General features: G+C 42.8%; 1 protein-coding gene across 1 annotated transcript in view; it reads left to right on the plus strand.

The window, feature by feature from the left end:
* Positions 1-10,971, plus strand: part of CFAP299 (cilia and flagella associated protein 299) — a 1,014,471-nt gene extending 1,003,500 nt beyond the window's left edge. The window contains exon 6 of the mRNA XM_073655199.1: positions 10,822-10,971. Within this exon, the coding sequence (XP_073511300.1) occupies positions 10,822-10,917 (96 nt within the window). The 3' untranslated portion in view covers positions 10,918-10,971. The remainder of the gene's footprint in view (positions 1-10,821) is intronic.
* The last annotated feature ends 1,793 nt before the right edge of the window (positions 10,972-12,764 follow it).

The raw sequence follows: 12,764 nt of genomic DNA on the forward strand, positions 1-12,764 counted from the left end.
ATGGGTTTTTCTCCACCAAGGAAAGGATTTTGTGATCATCCGTCATTGTTGCCTTCCGTGGACATCCAGGCCTTTTTGAGTTCTCAAGCTCACTAGTGCGCTCTTTTTTTTGCCGGATGTACCAAAGTATTGATTTGACCACTCCTAACATTTCGGCTATCTCTTTAATAGATTTCTTCTATTTTTCAGCCTAATGATGGTCTACTTCACTTCCATTGAGAGCTCCTTTGGCCGCATGTTGTGGGTTCACAACCACAGCTTCCAAATGCAAATGCCACACCTGGAATCAGATCTTTCACCTACTTAATTGATGATGGATTAATGATGGAAAAGCCATGCAGCCCATTAAAGAGCTTTTGAGATAATTGCCAATTACCTTTGGTCAATTGAAAAAGAGGCAGCTACATATTAAAGAGCTGTAATTCCTAAACTCTTACTCCAATTAAAGTTGAGATTCAGCACTTTAAGCCAATATTGATTCATCTTTTAAATTTTAAAAATTACAAAAAGGAAAATGGGCCGATGCAAAAGTTTGGGCACCATGCATGGATAGTACCTAGTAGCTCCCCCTTTTAAAAGTATCACAGCATGTAAATGCTTTTTGTAGCCAAACAAGAGTTTTTCAATTCTTGTTTGAGAGATTTTTATCTATGCTTGCTTGTAAAATTCTTCCAGTTCTGTGAGAATCCTGAGTTGCTTGCATGCTCTGCTATTTTGAAGTCTAACCACAGGTTTTCAATAATGTTCAGATCAGATGACTGTGAGGGCCATTGTAAAACCTTCAGCTTGCACCTTTTGAGGTAGTCTAGTGTGGATTTTGATGTGTGCTTAGGATCATTATTAGTGTTGAGCGAGCATGCTCGACACTGCTTGGTACTCGCCCGAGCATATCACTACTCGGGATGTTCGGCGAGCACCAAGCATTTCCGGGTAACTCGAGCGGGAGCTCGGGTCTCCGCCCTGCACGTTTGATGCTCTTTACAGAGCCAATGAACATGCAGGGATTGCCAGCCAGTCACTGGAATGCTGCAGCCATGTTGTTTGTGCGCATTACAGTGATTGACTGGCTGCACAGCGTCACCTCGAGTATTTAAAACCGGGCGCCGCCATCTTGGACACAGTCGCTCCGGATCAGACAGTGTAGGGAGAGTGCTGCTGAGTTAGGGAGAGATACAGTTATATGAAAAAGTTTGGGCACCCCTATTAATCTTAAGCTTAGCTGTTGCAAAAACACCAATTTTAAGAAAACATTATTTCAGTTTGATATATGTAATAACTGTTGGACACAGTAATATTTCTGCCTTGAAATGAGGTTTATTGTACTAACAGAAAATGTGCAATCTGCATTCAAACAAAATTTGACAGGTGCATAAGTATGGGCACCTCACCAGAAAAGTGACATTAATATTTAGTAATTCCTCCTTTTGCAAAAATAACAGCCTCTAGTCGCTTCCTGTAGCTTTTAATGAGTTCCTGGATCCTGGATGAAGGTATTTTTGAACATTCCTCTCTACAAAACAATTCCAGTTCAGTTAAGTTTGATGGTCGCCGAGCATGGACATCCCTCTTCAAATGATCCCAAAGATGTTCAATGATATTCAGGTCTGGGGACTGGGATGGCCATTCCAGAACATTGTAATTGTTCCTCTGCATGAATGCCTGAGTAGATTTGGAGCGGTGTTTTGGATCATTGTCTTGCTGAAAGATTCATCCCCTGCGTAACTTCAACTTTATCACTGATTCTTGAACATTATTGTCAAGAATCTGCTGATACTGAGTGGAATCCATGCGTCCCTCAACTTTAACAAGATTCCCGGTGCCGGCATTGGCCACACAGCCCCAAAGCATGATGGAACCTCTACCAAATTTTACTGTGGGTAGCAAGTGTTTTTCTTGGAATGCTGTGTTTTTTTGACGTCATGCATAACGCCTTTTTGTATGACCAAACAACTCAATCTTGGTTTCATCAGTCCACAGGACCTTCTTCCAAAAAGAAATTGGCTTCTCCAAATGTGCTTTTGCATACCTCAGCCGACTCTGTTTGTGGCGTGCTTGCAGAAACGGCTTCTTTCGCATCACTCTCCCATACAGCTTCTCCTTGTGCAAACTGCGTTGTATAGTTGACCGATGCACAGTGACACCATCTGCAGCAAGTTGATGCTGCCGCTCTCTGGAGGTGGTCTGAGGATTGTCCTTGACTGATCTCACCATTCTTCTTCTCTGCCTTTCTGATGTTTTTCTTGGCCTGCCACTTCTGGCCTTAACAAGAACTGCCCCTGTGTTCTTCCATTTCCTTACTATGTTCCTCACAGTGGAAACTGACAGGTTAAATCTCTGAGACAGCTTTTTGTATCCTTCCCCTGAACAACTATGTTGAATAATCTTTGTTTTCAGATCATTTGACAGTTGCTTTGAGGAGCCCATGATGCCACTCTTCAGAGGAGATTCAAACAGGAGAACAACATGCAAGTGGCCACTTTAAGTAGCTTTTCTCATGATTGCATACACCTGGCTATGAAGTTCAAAGCTCAATGAGGTTACAAAGCCAAAAAAAAGTGCTTTAGTAAGTCAGTATAAAGTAGGTAGGAGTATTTAAAACAAGAAAATGATAAGGGTGCCCATACTTATGCACCTGTCAAATTTTGTTTGAATGCAGATTGCACATTTTCTGTTAGTACAATAAACCTCATTTCAAGGCAGAAACATTACTGTGTCCAACAGTTATTACATATATCAAACTGAAATAGCTGTTGCAAAAACACCAATTTTAAGAAAACATTAAGCTTAAGATTAATAGGGGTGCCCAAACTTTTTCATATAACTGTATATAGTGCGAACTAGGTAGTGTAGGGTCTCTAAAGCCTGCCAAATCAAACAAACAGTCCTTCTCAGGACTAATATCCATCACAGATATCAGGCAGGCAGGCTGTATAGGAGATGCAGTGGTTATACCACCAAACGCTGCATTACAGTCCTGTGTGCTCCTGTTGGTCAAATTGCTAGACTTATCCCAGGGGCCAGGAAAATTCCTTTTTTTTTTCATCTGAATCCTGTATTTTTTTTTTCCTCAGTCAGACTGTACAAATATGCATCTTATTAACCTTTTGGTATTCCCCTCCCCCCAAAAAAATAAAAATTTAGTGTGTCTGTGACTGTTTAGACACAAATATATCTGTTTAAAAGAGTCTGGTGTAGGCCAGAGAAATAGAACTGTGGTTTTGCAGTTCCACGGGTCAAATCTCTGTATTATCCTGCTTTTGTCATTTTTTTGCCATAAAAAAAACTGTAATAGTGTCTCCCTGACTGGTCAGACACCAATATATCTGTTTAAAGAGTCTGGTGTAGGCCAGATAAATAGAACTGTGGTTTTGCAGTTCCACGGGTCTAATCTCTGTATTATCCTGCTTTTGGCATTTTTTGCCTTAAAAAAACCTGTAATAGTGTCTCCCTGACTGGTCAGACACCAAAATATCTGTTTTAAAGAGTCTGGTGTAGGCCAGAGAAATAGAACTGTGGTTTTCATCTTCCACGGATCTAACACTATTTTGTGTGGTGTGCCATCCCCGCACTACACAAGCACGTGTCCCAAAACATCTGCCGTGCCCTCAACAACGCAGTTACTGGGAGAGTCGACCTGACAACAGACACGTGGACAAGTGCTTATGGCCAGGTACGGTACATCTCCCTGACGGCACACTGGGTAAACATAGTGGAAGCCGGGACCCAGTCGGACCTTGGGACAGAACACATCCTCCCCACACCAAGGATTGCGGGCCCTATGTCAGTCAGAGTTGCCCCCACAGTGTACAGCTCCTGCGCATCATCCTCCTCCTCCTCCTCATGTTCAGCCTCCATCTCAGATATCACCACATCAGTTACAAGCTGGAAGCACTGCAGTACTGCCTCAGCCAAGCGGCAACAGGCTGTGCTGAAACTCATAAGCTTAGGTGATAAACCTCACACTGATTGTGAGTGGTGGACAGCTGTGAAAGAGCAGGCAGATCTGTGGCTGAGACCGCTGAACCTACATCCAGGCATGGTTGTGTGTGACAATGGCCGTAACCTGGTGGCGGCTCTGAGGCGAGGCGAGATCACACACGTACCATGCCTGGCTCATGTGCTTAACCTTGTGGTTCAGCAGTTTCTTAAATCGTACCCCGAGTTGCCAGATCTGCTCGTCAAAGTACGCCGCCTGTCAGCTCATTTTCGGAAGTCGGCTACAGCTTCAGCTGCCCTTGCTGTGTTGCAGCAATGTTTGCAGCTTCCGGCACGCCGACTGGTGTGTGCTGTCCCCACACATTGGAACTGTACCCTCCACATGTTGCAAAGGATTTCTGAGCAGAAGAGAGCAGTTGTGGAGTACCAGCTGCAACAAGGCCGTCGATATTCAGGTCAGACTCCACACATAAGACCTCAGGAGTGGACCTGGATGTCTGACATCTGTACCATCCTGACAAACTTTGAGGAGTCCACCAAGATGGTGAGTGGTGATGACGCCATCATTAGCGTCAGCATCCCACTTGTCTGTCTTTTGCAACGCTCTCTGCAGAGAATTAAAGAGGAGGCATTGCAGCCAGAGTATGATGAGATGGATCAAGAAGCCGTAATGGGCGATTACACACAGCCCAGCCTCATCTCATCCCAACGTGGATTGGGGGACAATGAGGGAGAGGATGAGGAGGAGGAGGAACAGGAGCTGGTATCATGCGCTGAAGATGGTAGTACCTGTACAACTGTCACAGTCGGTTCAACGTGGGTGGCCTGAGGACAGGGGGGAGGAGGAGGAGGAGGAGGAGAGCATGGTCAGTCGTCATCTTGGTGAGGACACAGAAGTCTTGCCCGTTACCAGTCTGACACGCATGGCTGACTTTATGTTATGCTGCCTTAACCGTGACCCTCGCGTTGTCAAAATGTTGGGTGACAGTCATTACTGGTTGGTGACACTTTTAGACCACCGCTACAAGGAGAACTTTCATTCTCTTATTCCTGAGGTGGAGAGGTCTACAAAAATGTGGCAGTACCAGAAGGCCCTTGCTGCAGAACTGTTAAAAAAATTCCCATCTGAACACGCTAGCGGCAGAGGTCACAGTTCGTTTACCAACCAAGGCGTACATGCAAGAGAGACGCAACTCCAATCCAGCAGAGGCAGGGGAACACTGTCAACATTCTGGGACAGTTTTCTGAGACGCGCCCAGCTTATAGGCACGGGGTAGTCTCACAAAGAGTGGAAAGTTTCAAAAGATGGTGAGGGAGTACCTTGCCGACCGTACCAGCATCCTCTGTGATTCCTGTGCATTTTAATTATTGGGTATCCAAGCTTGACACTAGGAATGAACTCGCTCTGTACGCCTTGGAGGTCCTGGCCTGCCCTGCCGCTAGCGTGTTATCGGAGCGTGTTTTTAGTGCCACTGGGGGAATTATAACTGATAAGCGCACTCGCCTGTCAACTGACAATGGTGACAAGCTGACCCTTATCAAAATGAAAAAGGGCAGGATTGGGCCAGACTTCTCATCACCACCAAATGACAGCAGAGTAACATAAAGTCAAATCCACTGTGTTATTTCGAGAGGTGTATTCCCATGCACCGCTTCACACCCAAACATGGGTATACGTTTCCTCATTTCGGCTGTATTTTCCTCCTCTCCTTATCCTCAGCCTCCACCACCATTATACAGCCAGGGTGACCGTGGTCAATTTTGCCAGCATTGCAAGTTCCTCCATCCAAATTTTTGGCAGCTTTTGCTTGGAAGGCATAGGCAAAGACTATGGGAGACCCACTCCCCAATAATGGGAATAATGTTTTTAATATGCTGTACTGCATGGCTCTTGTAAGGGGCATGAAAACCATCTTGTTAAGCTACTGCGACCTCCACCATTTTTCCAACGGGCATTGATATTGTCTTTTTATTCCACTGCGACCTCCACCATTCTTCCAAGGGGCATTAAAACCGTCTTGTTAAGATACTGCGACCTACACGTCTCTTCCAAGGGGCATTAAAACCGTCTAGTTAAGCTACTGCGACCTCCACGTCTCTTCCAAGGGGCATTAAAACCGTCTTGTTAAGCTACTGCAATGTCCACGTCTCTTCCAAGGGGCATTAAAACCGTCTTGTTAAGCTACTGCGACCTCCACCACTTTTCCAAGGGGCATTGATATTGTCTTTTTATTCCACTGCGACCTCCACCATTCTTCCAAGGGGCATTAAAACCATCTTGTTAAGATACTGCGACCTCCACGTCTCTTCCAAGGGGCATTAAAACCGTCTAGTTAAGCTACTGCGACCTCCACGTCTCTTAGAAGGGGCATTAAAACCGTCTTGTTAAGCTACTGTGACCTCCACGTCTCTTCCAAGGGGCATTATAACCGTCTTGTTAAGCTACTGCGACCTCCACCACTTTTCCAAGGGGCATTGATATTGTCTTTTTTTTCCACTGCGACCTCCACCATTCTTTCAAGGGGCATTAAAACCGTCCTGTTAAGCTACTGCGACCTCCACCACTTTTCCAAGGGGCATTAAAACCGTCTTGTTTAGCTACTGCGACCTCCACGTCTCTTCCAAGGGGCATTAAAACCATCTTGTTAGGCTACTGCGACCTCCACCACTTTTCCAAGGGGCGTTGATATTGTCTTTTTATTCCACTGCGACCTCCAGCATTCTTCCAATGGGCATTGCATTTCCTCGTAATTTTAGTCAGCTTTTGCTTTTCAATGCATAGGTGAACACTAAGGGAGACCCACTCCCCAATAATGGGTAGAAGGTTTTTACTATGCTGTAAACCACGTCTGTTTCAAGGGGCATTGCAGTTCCTCATAATTTTTGGAAAGCCTTCCATTCACTGCTTAGGCCAACAGTGCACAGGAGACCCAGTTGCTATAAATGGAAAAAATGGTTTAGTTAAGGCTCTCTGACCTCCATGTCACTTCCAAGGGGCATTGGAGTGCCTCGAAATTTTTGGTAGGCATTGCACTCACTGCATGCCCTATAACTGTGTAGCCGAACCGCTCCTTTTGGTACAGAAACATATCCCACAAGACATGTGTGGTTGACTGGCCTGATATTGATGTGAATGGTCCCTGTTCCTCCTGCTCTTTCTCCCTTGCCACCACCTCATCCATCATTCATCACATGAAGCTTTGTTTTAACGGGAGTCATAGAACTGGGATAGTAGCAGGAAAACATCCAGCAATCCTCGGAGGAGGTAGGATATGCGCCAAAATGCTGACCACCTCAGGCCTAGCCACTACTACATACATGCGCTTGCATTCCAAGAAAACAAAGCAGATGCTAACCTCTATCATCATCAACATGCTCCTGACCTTGGCATTCTCAACTCCCCTGATAGAGAAGCCAGGGCTCACCGGAGGAGTCTGGTTCTCTGGTGGGCCCGTCCAATGCTGCCCTAAAGCAGGCCAGGCTAAGAAAAGTGTGGGGGAAGTTCCCCGGAGAAATAGGGGCGGCTGGAGACTGTTTATGGACACCCGGCCGCCCCCAGGCGGCTGGGGACCGTGTGTGGACACCTGGCCACGGGGTGGCTGGGGACCGAGTATGGACACCCAGCCGCCCCCTGGCGGCTGGGGACTGAGCGTGGACATCTGGCCGCCGGGCGACTGGGGACTGAGTATGGATACCACGCTGCCGAAACAGCCATGAGGTAGTGGCCAGCTTCGTCCTCCTCCAAACTAAAAGGCCCCATTTCAAGTGCAAGCTAGCAGTATGGTTTTGCAGCCTGGGGGTGGGTAGGTGTTAGGCTGCATACTTGCGCTTGCATTGCAAGGAATGGGGGAGGTACGACTTAACACTGCCCTGGGACAAGGACTTGCACGGGGATAGTTGCAAGTCTTCATCTTCTGATGCTGCAAGGATCACTTCTGATGGGCACACTTTTAGGCAGTGACCTGGGTGTCAGAGATGCTTCCAGGGGTCTTCCCCATGCTGTTCCCATGCCTTTTCAGCACTGTATGCATGTGTCACACAGCACATGGCCAGAGAAGGTTGTAAAATGTTAAAATCACATTTCCCGGTGAATGCATTTGTCACGGTTGAAAGCAATACAAAAGTGCAAAAACACATAAAAAATGCTACTTGTGAACATAGCCCAAGGTGTGGAGGAGTATTTTTGTTTTTGGTTATTTATTTTACCTTATACTCAAGTCTTTACCCTGGAAAGGAAGTTCCTTAGCATATTTCACAGGAAAACCGTTTCAGTTTAGTTTTTGAACATTTTATTGTGAGCCCGTAAAAGTGGCTTAATACCTCTGACCACGTTGTTGGCCGCAGTGACCTGGGGGTCAGAAATGCTTCCTGGGGCGATGCCCATGCTGTCCCCTTGTCTTTTGAGCACTGTCACTATCGTTTTGGGCACTTTTTAGGCTTTCTACAGACTGCCGGGGGTGGCGCCACAAAAATGCTCGGGTCTCCCATAGACTAACATTGGGCTTGTTGCTAGGGTCGAGCACCCGAGTATCACGGTGAGTTCGGCCCGAGCTTCGAGCACCCGAGCATTTTAGTGCTCGCTCAACACTAATCATTATCCATTTATAGAAGCCATCCTCTGCTCAACTTCAGCTTTTTTACATATGGTGTTATGTTTGCATCAAGAATTTGTTGACATTTCATTAAATCCATTCTTCCCTATACCCGTAAAATGTTACCATGCTATTGGCTGCAACACAACCCTAAAACATGATAGATCCACCCCCATGCTTAATGGTTGACGAGATGTTCTTTTCCTGAAATTCTGTGCCCTTTTTTTATCCACACACTTTTGATTATTGTAGCCAAAGAGTTCTATTTTAACCTCATTGGTCCACAGGAATTGTTTCCAAAATGCATAAGGCTTGTTTAGATGTTCTTTTACATATTTCTGACTCTGAGTTTTATGGTGAGGGCGTAGGAGAAGTTTTCTTCTGATGACTCTTCCATGAAGGTCATATTTGTGCAGGTGTCTCTGAATAGTTGAACAATGTACCACAACTCCAGAGTCTGCTAAATCTTTCTGAAGGTCTTTTGCAGTCAAGCAGGGGTTCTGATTTGTCTCTCTAGCAATCCTACAAGCAGCTCTCACTGAAATATTTCTTTGTCTTCCCGACCTTATTTTCACTTGGCCTTTCCTAACGATGATCGTGAACAAGCCATTACCCTAGCAGGATAATTAAGGTCTGAAACCTTGGTCAAGGTTATTTGAGCACACAAATCTCCAAGGGTGCCCAAACTTTTGCATTAGCCCATTTTTGTTTTTGTAATTTTTAAAATGAAAAAAATATGACAATACATATATATATATATATATATATATATATATATATATATATATATATATATATATATATTTGGCCTTAAATTTTTAAGGAAATGTGTCATTTTAACTTTCAGCCTTTTAGAGATCATTTCATCTTCAACTTGCTTAACTGTTCACAATAACAGTAATTTTGACCGGGGGTGCCCTAACTTTTACATGCCACTGTAACTGTATGTTGAATATGTTTTCGTAAACAGCTAAAATGTCAAAACTTGTGTCACTGTCCAAATATTTCTGGACCTAACTATGTTCAGAGTAAAAAATAACTAATACTAGAAGTGATGATATGACCCTCCAAAGAGCACTGATCTCAACATCATTGAGTCTGCGTGGGATTAGATGAAGAGACAGAAACATTTGCACTAGCAAACACCCACAGAACAACCTTCCTTTTGCATTCCTTCAACAGCTGTGAGCAAGTGTATCCAGAAAAATTTTTGTTGTTTTGATGGCAAAGGGTGGACAAACCAAATATTGATTTGATTTAGATTCCTCTTTTGTTTATTCACCTTTCATTTTATCAATTTATAGCAATAATCTAATAACACTTCTATTTCTGAACGCATTCTTTCATTGCAATAGTTTTCCAAGGGTAAAACTGGTAATAAATGTAGTATATACATCATATAGTGACCACAAATAGTAAATTATTTTTTGTACACACTTAACGGTTAATTCTGAAATATCAGCTAAAACAACAGGTAATGCAGACACATGGTAATCATCTAGATCTTTGACCATTATGATAATGTCTCTCATAGGTTTGTTAGTTTTCAGATTGTTACATCAATATGAGGTTTCCAAATGTATTAGACAGATTCATGAAATGCAACTTTTCTTAAAATGTAAGAAAATGTGCGTCAACTATACTCTAGCTTCCCTCCTTCCCTCCGAAGTGATTTTATGAAAGGCAGTCATATTTGCTCATTTTTGTGATAACGTGGCTTTCCTTCTACACATTCCAAAAACAATAAAGACTTCAAAAGGCAATTTTGGTCTTTGCACAAATATCATGAATCAAGTGCATCATTTTGATGAATTTGGTGCAAAAAACGACTGCAAAAAACTACAATTCAAAAAAGAAAAGTGACGTAAAAACGCAAAAGATTTATGTTTTTTTTAGCTAATTCTTGTCTTTAATATCATGAATCAAATTCAAGAAAGTATAATAATCCCAGGTTCATATGTAATAAAATCCAACACTTACAGTATATCAAAGTAAGAGAAAAGCCCTTGCGGCACTCACAAAACGTGTCTTCAATGTGCTCTATTCCAATGTTTCGCTGTTAAATAGGAATAATGACACTCCAGCAGGCCAATGCCGTTGTGCGTGCACTCATGCTTCCTCAAGGCCTCCTCTTTTATTATATTCCTGGTGCATTGTGGTAGTAATAAGAAAATGTACTATTGTTCTTTGCAGGAATAATTGTACATATTGCATGAATATTAATATTAGCAAATAGCCTAATAATATAAATACATGTGACATTGAAAACTGACTTTTCTTTTATACATTTTAGGCCTCACCAGGAGACAATTCATCTCGGACTCCTATCCAGACCGATATTTATATCCAAGCCGTTATCTATGATCATATCACTCGCCGGAAAACTTAAACTGAAGAAACTAACTTTGTCTGTGCTTATTAAATAAATGCATATACTTAAGAAGTGTTTCTCGTTTCCATTGTAGGTAATATTCAGGGTTTATCTGCCCTATACATAAATTTGACTACACTAAGTGTCATACATTACCGATTTATAGCATATCTTCCCACACAGGGCATCCATGGATGCTCTTATGACTGAGCACACATTAAGGAATAACAATCTCTTGGAATCTCCATGACATGAGTAATATTTGGAATACATGAAAGGGTAATGTGAAAACATTTTCTTACTTTGAGTAATAGGCCATTTTTTTCCAAATGGCAACTTTACAGCTGGTGGGAGTATCCTTTATCGTATTCAGCTATAGTGTGTTCTTTCTAAACATAATCCTCATAGTGACCATTTGATTTCCGCTGCTGCTTTTATAATATTATCAATAAATGTAATGTATCATCCAATCCTGGTTTCCTGGTTTTAGCTTACAAATACTGAGGAAACATACTGACCAAATACTTATAGTTGGGCCATAGCCTTAGTACAATAATTTTGGTTACTGATCAGTATGGTGCTACTACTGTTTATGTTGAACTTAAAGCAAAGCCATAATAAGTGGAACTAAAATTCCCCCGAGATTCAAGACAAACACAGCAAAAAAAGGCAGCAGTGTTTACCTGCCCAGGTCTCAGAACCAATGCACTACCAGGATGCAACAAACCTATATAATAAAGATGGCAGCAACACAGGTGCAAAATATTGATGAGACAACCACTCACAACTTACCAGTTCAAGGAGGGGGGGATTGCTTAGTATTAAAATTGCTCACAAAAAAGGCTTGTATAGGGTGCTGGCTACACATGGGTAGTGCACAGTATCCGGCTTACATCCTATTAGTAATGCCTATACTATTAAATTAAGCGGGTTGCCCCGTGTTATCTAAGAGCACCCCATGATGACAGACACCCTAGTTTACAATGCCAACACTGATGAGCCCGACTGCACTCTGGAAGAAAAAAAAGTGCAAAATACATACAGTATATATAATATATATATAAGGTATAGGCTGATATTTTGGCCAAAATACTCAAGCTCGCAAACCACGTCAAGGGTCCTCATACTTGCGAGTCCTAACACTAAACTAAAGGCAAAGCCACAATAAGAGGAATAAAATTCCCTCAAGATAAGAATCAATATGATGCATTCCATCACTATGTAATGATGATATTATGTGCATCAATATTATTTAACCTTATAGAGCAGTATAATTGGTATTATTGATCTTGTAGTAAATCATGATTTTCTCCAACGTCAGGAAGGATCATAATTGTAATAGAGACCCTTATCTGGTAAAGTGGCTTTTAGAGAGGCAGGAGGGGGGAGATCACACAGATCCACTGCTGTCACCAGTTCGTCAGGGAACGCAACTCAGCTGCCTACAGTCGTCAGGACAATTACACAATTGACTAATGAGTGATGGACGAGGCCGTGGCTGCTTCCACTACTAGGCCGGTTATTGGGGAACGCACAGTGAGTGTATGGTATATACACCTCCAATTCCAATGCATGGAATATATAGATATCCTGGTACATTCACTGCAAATTCCACAATAACAAAAAGAACCACAAGCTGCCACAACCAATCGTTTATACAGGCCGATTGTTCATCTATTACAGGTAGCGTATGGCTTCAGCGGTGCGGCTTACAGAGGAAGAGGTTTTACATATTATATATTTAATCCAGAAAGATAAGCAGTGTTTATAAAAATATACAAAGATTATACAAACTGGGAACAAAACAGTATATACAATCACATAAAAAAAAGGAATAAAGAAAGAGAATTACTAAACCTGATGTT

The sequence above is a fragment of the Phyllobates terribilis genome, unplaced genomic scaffold, assembly GCF_046119375.1.
Source record: "Phyllobates terribilis strain yellow unplaced genomic scaffold, ASM4611937v1 Scaffold_1__5_contigs__length_1240528914, whole genome shotgun sequence".
Lineage (NCBI taxonomy): Eukaryota > Metazoa > Chordata > Amphibia > Anura > Dendrobatidae > Phyllobates > Phyllobates terribilis.